Below are 15,962 nucleotides of genomic sequence, written 5' to 3'. Positions count from 1 at the left end.
GTGAAGCTCACAGGAAATTTACAGGACTGTTAGGTTCATGTTCAATGTACTTTTGAATTGATCACTATCATTCAGTATTATTGCTTAAGGCATTAATGGTAACCCACTACTGACATGGCCTTGTTCTGCTTAGTTGCTGACATCTATAAAGATCAGGCTGTACGATGACAATGCTCCTGCCTAATACGTTGTAGAGTAAGGGAACATAGTGAGGGAGTTTAAAGATGAAGGTATAAGATAAAGGTGTCTCTTTGCACTGGATTCATCAGAACTCCCATGTGCTCTCAGAGGGCCTGGTGGTGGCAGGTGATGGTATCCCTTTCAGCAGAAATTTTGTCAAAAATGTAATCTTCCTCAATGCTCTCCAGCTGGGCCAATGTAAACGTTAGATCACCATGTACTGAACTCCAATGTGCTGGATGGGATTTAAGCAGAGTTACTGCCTTCTCCTACTCTCCAATTCTTCAATACTGTCTCATTTCAGCCTCTTGCAGTCCTGTTGGATGCCCATCTCTCCTTGTATCAGAAGAGATGAGGTCAGTGTTGAGACACTGAGGCCATCTGCAATAAAATCCCCCAGCGGAGTGCATCACTATACCAAAACAGTGAGTGAACAGGGTGAGTCCTTGCAGGAAAGTGCAGTTACTACAGAAGTGTTCTGCAAGATAAACACTTGGCTGCTTCTTGCCTTTCTATCCTGGGCTTCTGGAGGATTGAGTTCCAGGTTCCACTGCGAAATGAATTGCACACCTTAGGTTCTAACATAACCAGGACTGGTTACCAAAACCAACCTAAACATGTGCTGTATTTATGTTTCAAAAGAAGAAAAGAGGTGCCCAGTGTGAGAATACCTTAATCACATCACTGAATGTCAGCACAAGTTCTTTATTATAATGAACGTTCTTCATCCGCCAAGAAGACATCATCGGCGTAAAGCAGCGACCACGGGTGAGGTGCCTGGAGGTCGGCCGTCGCCGTCTCCATGCAGAGCACAAAGAGCAGGGGCGAAAGGGCTGATCCTTGGTGAATGCCGACGTTGATGGCGAAAGTGCCATATCAAGAAATGAACTAAAATTCTTTTTTTTTCAAGTAAAGATGCTTCTCGTTTTCTATTCTAAACTGTGTTTTTTCATACAAACACCATTTTTATGTGCTATTAGTCTGATATCATTATATTTATTTGGAAAATAAATAAAATCAACTTTTTAACATACAAATTTAAAAATAATTTTCATCAACAATAGTAGTACATCTACTATAATTAAAGACTGAATGTAAAAACAATTTTCCTGAGTAAAGCAGTCAGTGCAACTCATGTACTCTCCAACTTTCAAACTCAATGTGTCTTCAGTGGTAAAATCAGAAGGAAACAGCCACTGACTTCAGTAATCAAATCAGGAAGTGGTCCAATTTCTTCAGTAGCTGCAAAAACAAAAACAAGCTACTATTCGTCCTTACTCCGAGAGTTTGTAAGATCCCGTGTTCTAATTTTTGTGAGTTTAATTTTAGTGATGAGCTGCTATACCATCTTACCTTTTGTATCCAATTAAGCCTTAGAACGAGCTCTGTGTTGGGGGCTCGGACATTAGATAGCAATAATAATTAACTATCAATTAGTAATTATTCCAGGTAAATTGAGAACCTGAAGGCTCATTACAGCTCTGTAGCAATGCAGGGCACACTTAATGGAAGAAAAGTTTTTATCTCCATGCATTTAAAACATCTTGTGACAGCAAAAATGATTCTTTTGATACCTGTATTTAAATTAATTAGAGGAACATGCAACTGCTATTGGTATATGTTTTTTCCAACATTCAGGAAAAGTCCAGGATTAAAGATCTAATACTTACACACTAAGTTTCAGACTAATTGTACATCAGAGTGCTAATTCACAGTGGTTTCAGTCCCCCCGTGTGTTAACAGGGGAACTCTATAGATAGTAGCAGATTTCGTTTCTGTTTTGTCTAGTTACGAAAGTTTCAGCTTTTATGATATGACCACAGTAGGTTGCTGTAGCAAAGTCCTGATTATTTAGAAGGTCAGCAAAGTGGCCATTATTTTCCATTTCAATTTCTCCATCAATTTCAAGAGCTAGTTTTCTGTACTTGCAGATTATTTTTTAGAAATGCAGGGAAATTTATGAAAATGTTTTGCAGTAAAGTGATGAACATGCGCTGTAAGAAACTGTTAATACTATATTAGCAGCGCTATCTACAGTGACATGAGCTGTAAGAACTGACTGGTAATGGCAGCATTACAGTGTTTTTGTTGTTGATGGTTGTGTTTATATATTTTGTTACAATAGTTGTGTTACGGGTGCTGGTCCAGGCTCCCGTGAAGTGCATAGCTTAGGACCCTATGGACATGGTACAGTATAATCCAGAAGTACAGTGGATATAAAAAGTCTAAACACCCTTATTGAAATTGCAGGTTTTTGTGATGAAAAGCCAGAAATCAAGATAAACCATGTCAGACATTTTTCCATCTTTAATGTGATCTTGCAAGCAACAAAATTCAAGAGAAAAACAAATAGATAATTATTAGGAAAAATAATGTTACGGCCACGAACTGAGATCCGTGCCAGGTCTTGTATGATGTGATGCTGTAAGAGCTGGAGAAAACAGGAGGCGTGGTAAAAGGAAACACACAGGGGTTTAATAGTGCAAAAAATAATAGTGACAATCCGTGAGACAGTGAACGGGGGAGACAAAGAATGGCATCCAAACCCAAACGGGTCCAAAGGCAGGTCAGGGCACAGTCTGGGAGTCCAGCAGCGAGTAATCCATCCTGGGACGCGACAAGGTTAAAATCCCCGGGAAGGGGGAAAACACGAACACAGCCAAAAGATGGAGGCCCAAGGGTGACGGGGCGAGATCCTCCAGACCCCGGGCTCAGGAAGTGGGAGGTGTCGGGGATGAGGCCTATGCTCTCAGGAGACGGACGTAGGATTTTCCTGGCTAGAGCTACTCCCAGTCTTATTGTTATTTACTACTTGGTTTTTGGCTGCCTGACCCTGGTTTGTTCTCCATCTACGTCTCCTGGTTTCGGTTTTGGTACTTCTGCTCTCGTTCTGGTTTTGACTCTCGGCTTCCTTATGGATTACGACTCCGCCTCTGGTTATTTGTAATTTAGCACCAGCTAGTTTACCTATGGCTTTCTGACATAGGTACATGGAGAAAATGTCTTATGGTCTGATGAGAAAAAGGGTGAACTTTTTGGCCTTAATTCTAAAAGATATGTTTGGTGCAAAGACAACACAGCTCATCATCCAAAGAACACCATACCTACTATGAAGCATGGTGGTGGCAGAATCATGCTTTGGGGCTGCTTCTCTTCAGCTGGGACAGGGGCTCTAGTCAAGATAGATGGGATAATGAATAGCTCAAAATATCAAGATATTTTGGCACAAAACCTGCTGGCCTCTGTCAGAAAGCTGAAGATGAAGAGGAATTATACCTTCCAACATGATAACGACCCAAAGCACACATCCAAGTCAACCAAGGAATGGCTTCAGAAAGGGAAGATCAAAGTCTTGGAATGGCTCAATCAGACCAGACCTCAATCCCATAGAAAACCTAGAATGACCTAAAGAGGGCTGTGCACAGGAGATACCCTGGCAATATGAAGGAGCTTGAACTTTTTTACAAGGAAGAGTGGGATAAAATTGCAAAGTCCAGGTGTTGATAGAGACTTAAGTTGATAGAGACTTATTCACAAAGACTTACTGCTGTGTTAAATGCAAAAGGTGCTTCCACAAAGTATTAGTTGGGGGGTGCACACTTATGCAACCAGGGTGTTGTAGGTTTTTAATTTCAATTATTTTTCCTAATAATTATCTGTTTGTTTTTCTCCTGAATTTTGTTGGTTGCAAGGTTATATTAAAGATGGAAAAATGTCTGACATGATTTATCTTGATTTCTGGCTTTACATCAGAAAAACCTGCAATTTGAATAAGGGTGTGTAGACTTTTAATATCCATTATAACTGGAAAAGGACAACTGGGAAAAAACGCTGAAGGATCAGGACAGGATGTTAGACAGGGGTCGTGAGGATGGTGATCCAGTATTTGGGGGGCTTGGCACAAGCGAAAAAGTCCAAACAGTCCAAAAAGGAAACTGGGGCGCAGTCCAGGGTCAAGGTGCCGCGAGAACCATCCAAGACAGACAAGGTTAAAATCTGGAACGGGATCCGGAACAGGAAAAGGGAGTTAAAAACAGGATAACGAGGCCAGGCGCTCCCAGCCCCAGACTCAGATGGTCAGGACGCCAGGGAATAAGGCCTACCCACGGGCTACCCGCGAGTCCGGGGAATAGGCAAGCCTTGTGGCGTCGATCTTCCAATGCTAAGCGAGGAATAGCGAAAGCGCCAGGCTTAAATAATAACAGGCAGGTGCACATAATTAACTAAAATTTGAAAGGGTCGGAGCGTCCTTGAGGAGGGATGACGATCATGACAAGTTGATGCCTCCATTATTTATGAGAGGGAGAAATTACTCCAAATGCAACCAAAAAATGCTGATCCAGACCTGGAGTTCACCAGCAGATTGTCCTGCAGAGTGTGCACCCTTAGTGGACTGAATAATGGGAATTGAATTGTTTGACTGTTTTCTGTTTTTAAATATGTTAGAAGTTGGCTTTTAACTATTGCATGTATGAAGTAAAAAAAAAAAATTCCAACTTAAAAGTTCACATAAGGCTTCAGAGCTGAACAATTAAGTTGGGCTGGAATGAAAACCGGCAGCTTGCTGGACTTCGGGACCAGGACTGTACTAGCAAATGGTAGCACATAACATATTGCAAATTAGGAAAAACTAAAGGCAGTTTTCTTTACTTGTTATTACAAAGTGTTGAACAAATTAAATTCCAGTGTCACGCAGTTCAGATCCATGTTGGTAAGGTTTACTGACACATGTGCAGATGATCACAGCAGCAGCACTTTAGGGAGTACAGTGACAAAACAGAATGAACAGTGGAGAAACAGCCTTTTGCAAGCACTTAACCATATATCTCTGGCAAACAACAAGCAGTTTCCCCCCTTTCATTCTGTTTTGTTGCTGTATACAGTATGTAGACCCCATTTCAGGTCAAAATCTTACATTCTATGGACCTCCTTAAAGAGGATTAATTGCAGTTATGGGGCCAGAGTCACCCAATGACAGCTTTGCCTTTGTGGGAAATTGCAAACCATGAAAAGAAAATAGATCTCTTGCAAGAACAGTATAATAATAATAAGATAATACGTTTGTTACGTCACAAACTGATATGGGTTTTACATTTACAGTTTGCAGCATGCAGCAGTTTCACAGGAATGCTAATTTAAATAATAAATTAAATGTGTAAAAAAGGCTAATGATACACACCTGGTTTTGCTCAGATGATTTCTCACAAAGAAGGACACTGCAAGACTAAGAACTACTAAGCTGGATAAGCTTACAGAAATGATCGTCCATGTGAGAGGGAAAGATGAGAAAGACAAACCCAGATCTAAAAGAAAATGTACTTTGTCATTGCTGCATCAACAAACATTTGGCCATTTTCTAAAAAAAAAATGTTTTATTTAATACAAGGTTGTGCCGAAGCTGGATTCTAACCTGACTAGCAATGGGTGGAAGACAGAATACACCATGGGTGGGCTGCCAGTCCACCACAGGGCACACACATGCACTCACACCAGAAGTCAATTAACCTACCAGTTTGTCTTTAGAATGTGGGAGGAAATCAGAGCACCCGGAGGAAACCCATGTGAACACTGGGAGAACCAACTCCACACAGCTAGCACGGAGGTATCGAGCGCTACACGGCAACATATGTGCTGCCCCCCCCCAAAAAAAAATGCAATTTATTTGGATATTTCAAAGTTGAATTAAGTAACTAATTGTTGATATTTTTCTTTCCTTGTGTGGAAAAAGGTAATACATTTCAGAACCTGGAAAGGTTTTGGCTATAACTCATTTTAGTTTCTTTGCAGATTTGTCTCTCAGCACCAAAAATAATAGAGTCAAAATGACTCACAGAACAAGTGACACTGATAGAAGGGTTAGGATTTGTTTCCTGTACATTTTCACTTTCTTAATCCCTTTGACAATTTCCTTGAGAAAGAATTACTCCGTAATCTCACAAATGCACTTTCCAGTGTCTAATGTACAGAATAAGAAACACAGACTAATAATAAATCTAACCCATATTAAACTCAAACACTGAGAAATTAAATTAAAGTGGTAAACTGAAAGACTTGTGACTTTACTGTACTTTGTAATTTGAGCCCTGTGACACTTGTGCTATTAAAAGTCATCTCACTCCTTTTCATCAACTTCTTGTTTGCTTCTAAACTTGCAATATACAAACTAATGACAGACTAAGCAATTCTCTTCACTGTAAAGTTTTTAGTAGCATGTGACATACTTTCAAGAAGTAGTCCGAGGGTCTTATGTACACCCTTCTTCCAAACTGGGTGCTCAACTAAACAGGACACATTCTGCAGGGATGTGTTGTCAGGGATGCTGGCCGAGCTCTCCACAGTGTACGTGTGATCTGAATTCTTGGTGGTTTTCTGGGTCCAGTTCGACACTCCAATCCAGGAAATGTTGGCAGCTGGTTTACTGTTCGCTGCTGTACAAGTGGCCATCTTCTGGATGATGTCATACACCAAATTTATCTTCGGTGGAACTTGAGGAAGAGAGGCAAGATAGCTGTCAATTCAAAACTTACCCCAGAAAATGTTCACATCTGGATATTCTGAATATATGTTCTAAAGATGAATATATTGTGACAGCCCACTGGGCTTGTTGTAGCAGGATCTTTAACATAGGGTTTAGATCACATGGTCAAGGACAATAGACACACATATAGCTATAATAGCTGTAAGGTTAAAACCAGAGCTATTCTGTTTACAGGGCAGGGAACAAAAAAAGACATCACAAACCAAACAAACACCAAAAAAAAACCTACGTTCCTCTATAAGCTACTGACTGAATGTTCTCAAAAACTCTTAGTTCTTTAGGTACCTGCTCAGCTCTTCTCCCTCAGGCTAGTAGCATGCACAGAGTATCTGCCTTCTGACCTCCAGATTGCAGACTCATCAAATGAGCAACACAGAAAGTCCATATAGGAATCTCCATTTTATCTGGACTAACTGCTTTCTCACAATATCTTATACAGTCCATTTCATTATTGTGGAAAGCTGCTTTCAAAACATAATAAATTATACTTACAATTCACTTGTGTAAGGTGAAATGAACATTTAAAAGTTCAGTCTTTCTAACTGACCACTGGAGTTTCCAGAATCCCGTTGAGCTGTTGAACTCTGAGGGCTGTTCAACATAACTACTGTACATACCACAGTGGAACTGCCTTCAAGAAGAACAGAACTTTCTTACGCCTTGAAATGCATTTAAATATGTCAGCTAAATGTCACATTTCAGGCTTTCCAAAGCAGGTGCAGAAAGCACTGCAGTGGGATGCGTGAGTTTTAGTTCCAGAATAATTTATCTTTGCATACTGAAATGTGATGGAGATGGTTGTAATGATGATAAGTATGTTCATAAACAACTGGAATCTGATCTGTGAGGAACAGTGTTATTTTTTACAAAACAAAAACTTTCAAATCATTTCTAAGTATTCCATTCCATCATAATGTCACAGTAAAACCTACAATTTGTGGAGACACTTTATTAAAATCCGTCGATTAGAGAGATTTTTCTTACCTCTAGCAGACACGTTGATCTGTGAAGCGTGCAAGCCTCCCTTATAAACTACCTCACAGTAGTAAATCCCTTCATCCTTGTACTGAAAATGAGGGATGTGCAGATATGTTCCATTCTGTCTGTTTTGTATCCTTTTTCCATCCTTACAGGAATTAACTTCTGGCTCACTGGTACTCTTTGCTATATTACACTCCTCTTTCCCTTCTTTCTTTTTCTTCCAGACAACAAACATCATGTTGTTCCAGGTCTGGTTTGTGCACATCAGATCAACACTCCTGTCCAGTTCAACAATCTCACTTCTGTGTTCTGTGTAAATAAAATGGAATTAATAACACATGACTTCAGCTACCATGGTGGCACAGTGGTTAGCTTTGCTGCCTCTCAGCACTGGGGCACTAGGAAGAGTGAACTGGGGTGCCAACTTTGTGGATTTTGAATGTTTTCCTCCTGGTGCGCTGGTCTCCTCCCACAGTCGAAAGACATACAGTACTAGTACAGTAGATTAATTGGCTTTTGGGAATATTGGACCTGGTGTGTTGCATGTGTCTGTGTGTGCCCGGGATGGACTGGTGTTCACTGTCCTTCCTTAGTAAAAACAAATTTGTGCTTAAAACACTAAATTAGGAAGACGAAAAAATGTATTTGTCTCAGTGTTTTGACTAAAAGGCAACAAGTGTTTTGTAGTATTCAATTATAATTATTTAATTTTCAGTAATTATCATATTACTGACATCAACGAAAAGTTGACAAATTATCAATATGAGAAAATATAATAGTTATTGGCAATGGTCACAGTATTAAAAGTAAGAGAGTGAAGGCTGCCTGATAAATAGCTACTTTCAAGACATATGATGGTTGTTTTTAGATTTCATTTTATTCTTGGGATGACATTTGTAATATATTTACACAGAACAAATAATATTTTTTAATATTATTATAATTGTTACAAAACACTTCTGTAACTTCTGCTCCTTAATGTTGCACTGCTTTAATCTCCTTGTCTTTTTATTAAGCAATTAGGTGTGTCTTGTCCATGTCTTTTCTCTTTTTTGTATTACAGATTCATCTTTCTCCAAGTTTTCTGTACAAAGTGAGACTCGATCTGCAGTCTTTTAGACCATTCTTCATTATTACACTGCTGTCTTGCTTTTATTCATACTAGCCAGCTTGGTAACTCACATTAAAAATCATCATAAAGGGCTTCTCTTAGTCAGGTGATCAACTGACTTGTGATGTACGTGTACTGCAGGTACTGAAGAACCATCAGATGTTTGAACAATGAATTTCTTGGATGGATTTTCCTGCTTCTTTCTTCCTATTTACAATTTCTGTGTATTTCCACGGGATCCCTGGAGTGTCAGAAAGGTGTTAAAGCTTACTGGCATCTCTGTTTGGCCACTGTAATTAGCATCATGATGAGTGGTCTTAGCACTTTTTCATGCATTGATTTATTGTGGGAATCAGGAGACCAACCTTTCTTTGAACAAGAAGGTCACTCTGTTTGGGTGCAATGGGACCTGGACATCACCAGAGCTCACTGGCCCAATCTCAGCTGTCCAATTGCTGCAAGGCATGCTGGGAGGCAAGGCTGTAGGTTGTGCTGGAGTAGTTTTGTCAGAGGAGTTAATATATTTTTGTAGTGGAATTTGCATATACAGTAATATGTAAAAACAAAAAAGCCACATTATGTAAAACTGTAAAATTCTTATCAATGAGCAGGGAAATGATCTCTCCTTGTTGTACTTTTGTTGTACAGTTTGCAATTACTGTGCATCTCATGCACTCATAATATTAATATTCTGGACTTTATCTGCACCATTACATTACTGATATTTCACTTAGTGCAGCACTAACATAAAGCTTAACATAAAGTACAGTGCTCTCCAAAAGTATTGAAAGAGTGAATGTTAAACTGGAACCTACACAATGAATACTGTACTCTTCTAGTTTTAAATCAATTCACTTCTATCCACTTGGGCTGATTAAATAAATTAACTGCATTGAACTGTTATTTTGAAAGAGCGCATATATTGGGACAATTGGCTGATAGATGTCTCTTGATGGACCGGTGTTCATTGTTGGGTTGTTAACCTTTCTATAAATCTGTTTATTCTTTGACTTCAGTGTTTCATGTCCAAAGTCAAAGTGAAAATACAAAAAATGAAAAATTTGGAATATCCTGCAGCTTTTGCAATTGATAACAGGAAAATTGTCATAGCTGTAAGGGAAAAACTTAAAACACCTGTCCCAGAAATCACCAAAAACTCCAGAATGTGGAATGAAGGTATCAAAATCAACTCTACTCTAGGCAGGTGTTCTCGAACTGTCGTACGTGGAGCGCCCCCTGGTGGTACACCAAATGACCCTGGAAATTTGTCGTGTGCACTGAAAAATTGGGAATTAAAAATTGAATAATTAAAAATTATGTACATTTTTTAACTGTAGTTTACTTAATTGGTTTCAGAAAGCTTGAGACGGGTTTTCATATTTTCTGTTTTAATAAAATTGGTTTATGTGTCAAATACGCAGTCTACGTACTTAGCTACGTTGATACAGCACGCCCTAATACTTGAGCGTTCATACTCCTCTCGAGCTTTCAGAGACGCAGCTTAGAGCCACATTCGCCAACAGAACAAGTGATCGAAAATGAATACCTCGCAAAAATCAAGTATTATGTCATGGCTGAAAGGAATAGATGCCAAGAGTACTGACGCCAGCTCCGATAGATCATGCACACCCATTGAGAACGAGGAGGATTATACATCGGCCACTAGGGTTACCATATTTGAACATCAGAAAAAGAGAACACCCTGAGAAACTTTCCTAATGGCTTATCTGGGAAGAGGGATGGGATGAAGAGGGTTTTCAAAATATCCCATGTTTTATGTTCATTGGTAAAGTAACTGTGATGATGTTTAACTGTGTGAAATGCATAAGTCCCCTCTGCTGCAATAGCAGTATCCTCTGTTTTGCTGCCAGATTTTACAAAATAATCTGTTAATTTAGTTGACAAACTCTCTCCTCGAATTGCCTTTATGTGTTTTTCTGAGTCAACATGAGCTTGCAAGTCAAGTACACCTTTATCTGTCACGGAGACAAAAGTACAAGGCTTACACACCAAACATTCAGCTTCCCAGTCTTCTCTGCCACTTTGACAACATGGAAATGTTATTTTTAGTTCTGCTGTGAATTTACACTTACATTGTGTTTGAGAGTAGGAAAATGAGAAACAAAATAGGGAGCCTTTCGAGGGAATGCTTCTGCACTGCAGAGACTGAGTAAAGACACTGATATTGATGCACAAATTCGCTCTCTCATGACATAATCATACACGTACAGGACGAAAACTGACTGATAACATAGGTTGTGAAGTGAACTAGAGAAGTTAAGAAATTCTCTCTTTTTAACTATCTTTATAACTTTTGTTAATTATTCTTCATGGTGAAAATAATGGGGTTGAAATCCCGGACGTTTCTGCATATTTGAAAATTCCCCCCAGACGGAGATATAAGGATCAAAATAGAGGACATGGCCAGGAAAATCCAGATGTATGGTAACCCTATTGGCCATGGACACTAGCTCTTGCACTGAACCTGACACAGACAGCACTGCTAGTGTTAGCAAGTGTCAGAAAATGGCTACAAGGTGGTACGATATTAATTAAATTAGTGCTCAGTACTATTTTTATTATATGTGTGTGTGAGTGTGTGAGCGTGCTCATGTTGGTCATTGAGATTTTCTTTAGTTCATATGAGAAGATGACTTGTAGATGGTACTTGGATGCTTTGATCAGGGGTGGTACTTGGTCCAAAAGGTTTGAGAACCACTGCTCTATGGGATCCAAACCTCTCTTCTCAACAAGTTGCAATATGTTCAAAACTGCAGCTAGAATACTAACTCACACTGGACCCTGGCAACATATGACTCCTACACTAGGAGTGGGTCTATAAAGTCACATACAGTATTCAATATAAGATCTTGTTACTGATTTTCAAGGCTCTAAACAATCTGGCTCCATCATACATCTCCGACCTTCTCCATGTATACACTCCCTCCCGTAGGCCCCATTCAGTTGAGGCTGGTCCTCTACTCACTGTATTCAGGACTAAATTACAGACTTTTGGTGACCGTGCCTTTTCTCTCACTGCTCCAGTGTTATGGAATGACCTTCCTCAGACTCTACAAAAGACAACTTCTTTAACTCTCTTCAAATCCAAACTGAAAATTGACATTTTTACCAAGGTCTATGTCTGATTGCCTACATCTATAAAAACCTGTATGCTCTTGTTTGTTTTTTGTTTACTTTTAATTGTACTTTTTTTGTCTTTTTCTTTATTCACAATATACAGCGTCCTTGGGTTTGGAAAGGCACTTTATAAATAAATGTTATTATTATTAAAACCACAGTTCATAGAAAACTGAGACAGTAGAACTATAATGCACACATCACATGATTTAAACCTCTTATGATAGTACTGATTGGTTGGAAACACTAAGATGAATATGTTTCATGGACATATGAGACCAAGACAGACCTCTACAAAAGCGATGGAGAAGTTAGTGTCATGATCATTATCCCTCCTCTTAAGGGCGCTCCTGCCCTTTCGTATTTCAGTTGATTACGTGCACCTGCCCCCTGTTCTGCCTCCTTATTTAAGCCTGGTGCTCTCGCTATTCCCCGCTCTTCATTGGAAGACGGTCGTCCGGAAGCCCGCCTACCAGCGGGTCCAGGAGAGACCCGACGGCGTAGGTTCATCACTGTGTCCTGACCATTTGGGGCTCGGAGCGCCTGGCCTCGTTACCTTGGTTTTATTCCCTGTCCCTGTTCTGGATCCTGTTCCGGATTTTAACCTTGTTTGTATCGTCTTGGATGGATCCCCCGGTTTTGGACTTTGGACTGCGCCCCGGATTCCCCCTTTGGACTGTCTGGATTTGTTTGCACTTACCACACCCCTCAAGCACCGGATCACTGTCGTCACACCCCCCTGTCTGTCTACCCATCTTATCCTGTTGAACCTTCCCCTGATGTCCTTCTCCACTTTCTTACTTACATCCTGAACTACGCTTCATGGGAGCCTGGACTGGCTCACATTACAGTTAGGGTGTGGAGAAAAAAAGGAACTGCAGATGCTCCAAAAAAACACTGGAGGAGTTTGGAGGAGGTAATGGAGGTAATGGAGGAGGTAATGTAATGCATAGCTCACTTATATTCATTAGGAAAATATATTAGAAAATATTATACTGTCCAGATCCATCTCCAGATTTAAATTTGATTGAGTAGTATATTACAGGCTGAAGAGAAAACTGAAGGCAAAACATGTCAAGATCAGATAAGAAGTCAAAATATCTGCAATGACTTTTACATTCTGAAATGTATTTAAAGTGAAAGTGTTCTAGTTGTTATGGTCACTGTGTTGAACAGCAAGTTTGATTTTGTTGTGATATGGTCACAAGTATGCCTGGAATTGCCAATAATAAAATAAATATTGTACTCATTTATATTGCTTATATTGATGTAATAATCACAAATACAAATTGCTATCCCAATATGTTTGGTTGGCAATGTAAATGCAAATTGTCAGTGTAAATGTAATGTGACTGTTTTCTTTCTCATTAAAACAGTCCCTATTTTTTAAATCTGAAATTACTTGATTTAGTTTCTGTTGTCATGAATTACCTTATAACATATTCTATTTTCACATTAAAATAAATTCATAAACATAACAATTTTTTCTTTTGAGGGGAAAATTCATTACATTTTACTGTATATGACTGATACTGCAAATAAAAGCATGTGAATGGAATGAAAGATTACCCATTACTCCCAATGGTTTAGTTGATGTTATGGGTGTTGACTGTAGCTTTTCTTCAGTGACATTAGCAGCATCGCCTACAAGGGAAATCAATATTAGTCAAAGCTGACCAAGTGGACATCTTCAGAATCAACAGTGAAACATGAACTAGGGGACACCAGTGAAAACTATTTGGAAGTACATTTAAAACTCACAACAGGAAGGGAAATGTATGCATTTGGTTTTAAAATGGTTAATACATAAAAACAGAGGGTGTAGATGAGGGATGAAGGTGATGTAATTAGTGGAGTACCACACAGATATTTACTAGGACCTCTGCTGTTTCCCTAATTTATATCTCTGTTATAGATTCTGGTATAGTTATTCAACTAGTCATTTTATCAGATGATACCTGATTAAGTCGAATAGCAAGCACTGTATAAGCTGCAAATGAAAATCCAAAACATTTAGCTAAAAGTCAAGACTGGTCAAACACCTGACAGATTATTTTTTATGTAGAAAAATGCAAGTTTTTCAATGAGTTTTGCAAGTACAACACAAAAACAATAAATACAAAGTGGGAAGCTTTGAGCTAAAAGAGGCTACTTATGAAAAACAAAAAGACACTTCAGGGTTTATGTTGACACATCATTTCCATTTCCCAGACAATATGGGGAAGCAATAAAAGGCAAACAAACTGTTAGGCTATATGGTCAATAGTATGTAATTCAAATTAAGGGATACCGTGTTACAATTGTACAATGCACTAGACAGGCCTCATTTAGAATTTGCTATATTTTGAATATTCTAGAGTTTTAGAATGTTAATATTTTGGTTACCAGGTTACAATAATGATGATGGTGCTCTGGAATCAGTCCAGTAAAGAGCAAACAATTGTATTAAGGGACTTTAAGGAATATCCTACACTGACTTTCTGAAATAACTGTCTTCAACAGAGGAAACTATGAGGGGAAGTCATACAAGTTTTCAAAATCATCAAAGTCACAGAAAAAGTCAAAACAGTGGACTTTACACAAAGGGTTGAGGGGAGTGTAGAACAAGTTGCCCAGGCATATTGTAAAGCTGATACCCTCTGGTTCAGGATGAGTTCCTCAGATCAATTAACTTCTCACTACCAAATGGGCTAGATGGGTCAAATGGTCCCCTCTGGTTTGTGACCATTCCTCTAAAATGTCATTGTGAAGAAACAGTAAATTTTATGGGACACTGAGCTTTGATATACATATTGATTTACTGAGATGTTTCATGCACCTCAAATACTTAAAATATACTAAGTCAAAAATGTTTTGTTAATGAGAATCCAACATAAAATAACAAAATACTTGACAGTAACATTTTAAATCCAGTTTGAAAATCACAAGTCTTTTGTGCTCTGTTTAAACTCAAAGGAACACAAAAAGTACATGAGAATTCAATATACATCTTAGATACACCTGGGATATTGAGAAAGACATGGGCTTACCATGAATCACCACACTCAGAGCTGCAAAGCAGCATAAAATCTTAATTATCCAGTTCTCTGTCATGTCTTCAACAGTCCCAAGACTTTCAGTGCTCACTAAACTGTTACAAGGCAACTGTCCGAGTCAGCCAGGCTCTCCTATATTTAGATAAATCACTGGTGATCCAGCAGAGCATTGTCTGTTCTTCTCAGATACTGAGAAACTGTCTTGAAACATTCATTTCCTGCTGCCTGGGCTATTTTTTCCACTATAAGCACGTGGTGTGATTATCAGAGTGCACAGGCTTTACAGAACTTCTCAAGCCTACTTGCTGTACGCATATACTGGGGTAATCACTTTTCCACTGTCCACTTTTCATCCAAGCTCAGCAGTCACGTTTGTTGTTACCTATATTACTGATACAGTGAATTGCTACAGTGACGTTAATATTACTAATCAGACAATTCAATTTTAGGCATTTGTAAATGGTACATAGTAGTGGAGAATGAAGTGGCAGATCAATCAGGCACTTGACTGCTAGTGTGGAAGACTAAATGAGGTGAACTCTTGAGAAGGGTCAAGACAGTGACTATGCGCAGGAGAGGTTTTCTGTTGGCACCCAAGACTGACTTCTAAACTAAATAGAATATAACCTACAATTAAATCTGTCTTTCTCTAACCCGGACGCCACAAAGTTATATCCTGGAGCCTATCTCCCTATTCTAAAATGCACCCACTAAGCAGGAGAAGCAGTCTAAACAGACAAATTCTTCACTCAGGAACACCAAGTTCCCTACAAATTACAGCATAGCTACAGTAACTCTCTTAAGTAAGATTCAAATACTTCGTTTCAATTGGGTGTTTTTGGATGTTGTCGAACGAGGAACGTTTGCCTGGCACATGCTTTAAGTTCTGTCTGCTCTTGTCTCATCTCTCTCTTGCAGTCTGTATTTCCCTCATGGTCTTCTCTTTTTTCCCTCCTTTCTCTGTCTTGATCTGATCTCA

General features: G+C 39.1%; 1 protein-coding gene across 1 annotated transcript; it reads right to left on the bottom strand.

Annotated features, from left to right (window-relative positions):
- Positions 1-4,876: 4,876 nt before the first annotated feature.
- Positions 4,877-15,165, bottom strand: LOC148809335 (cell surface glycoprotein CD200 receptor 1-B-like). The gene is made up of 4 exons (XM_088909280.1): positions 14,978-15,165; positions 13,518-13,592; positions 7,703-8,008; positions 4,877-6,665 (listed from the first exon to the last, which is right to left on the bottom strand). The coding sequence occupies exons 1-4, from the start codon at positions 15,039-15,041 to the stop codon at positions 6,355-6,357; spliced, it is 756 nt and encodes a 251-aa protein (XP_088765406.1). The 5' UTR covers positions 15,042-15,165; the 3' UTR covers positions 4,877-6,354.
- Positions 15,166-15,962: the final 797 nt, after the last annotated feature.

This window comes from Atractosteus spatula, unplaced genomic scaffold, assembly GCF_055471065.1.
Source record: "Atractosteus spatula isolate fAtrSpa1 unplaced genomic scaffold, fAtrSpa1.hap1 Scaffold_147, whole genome shotgun sequence".
Classification (NCBI taxonomy): Eukaryota; Metazoa; Chordata; class Actinopteri; order Semionotiformes; family Lepisosteidae; genus Atractosteus; species Atractosteus spatula.
The sequence above is the reverse complement of the archived record's forward strand: the minus strand, read 5'-3'. Positions and strand labels throughout refer to the sequence as shown.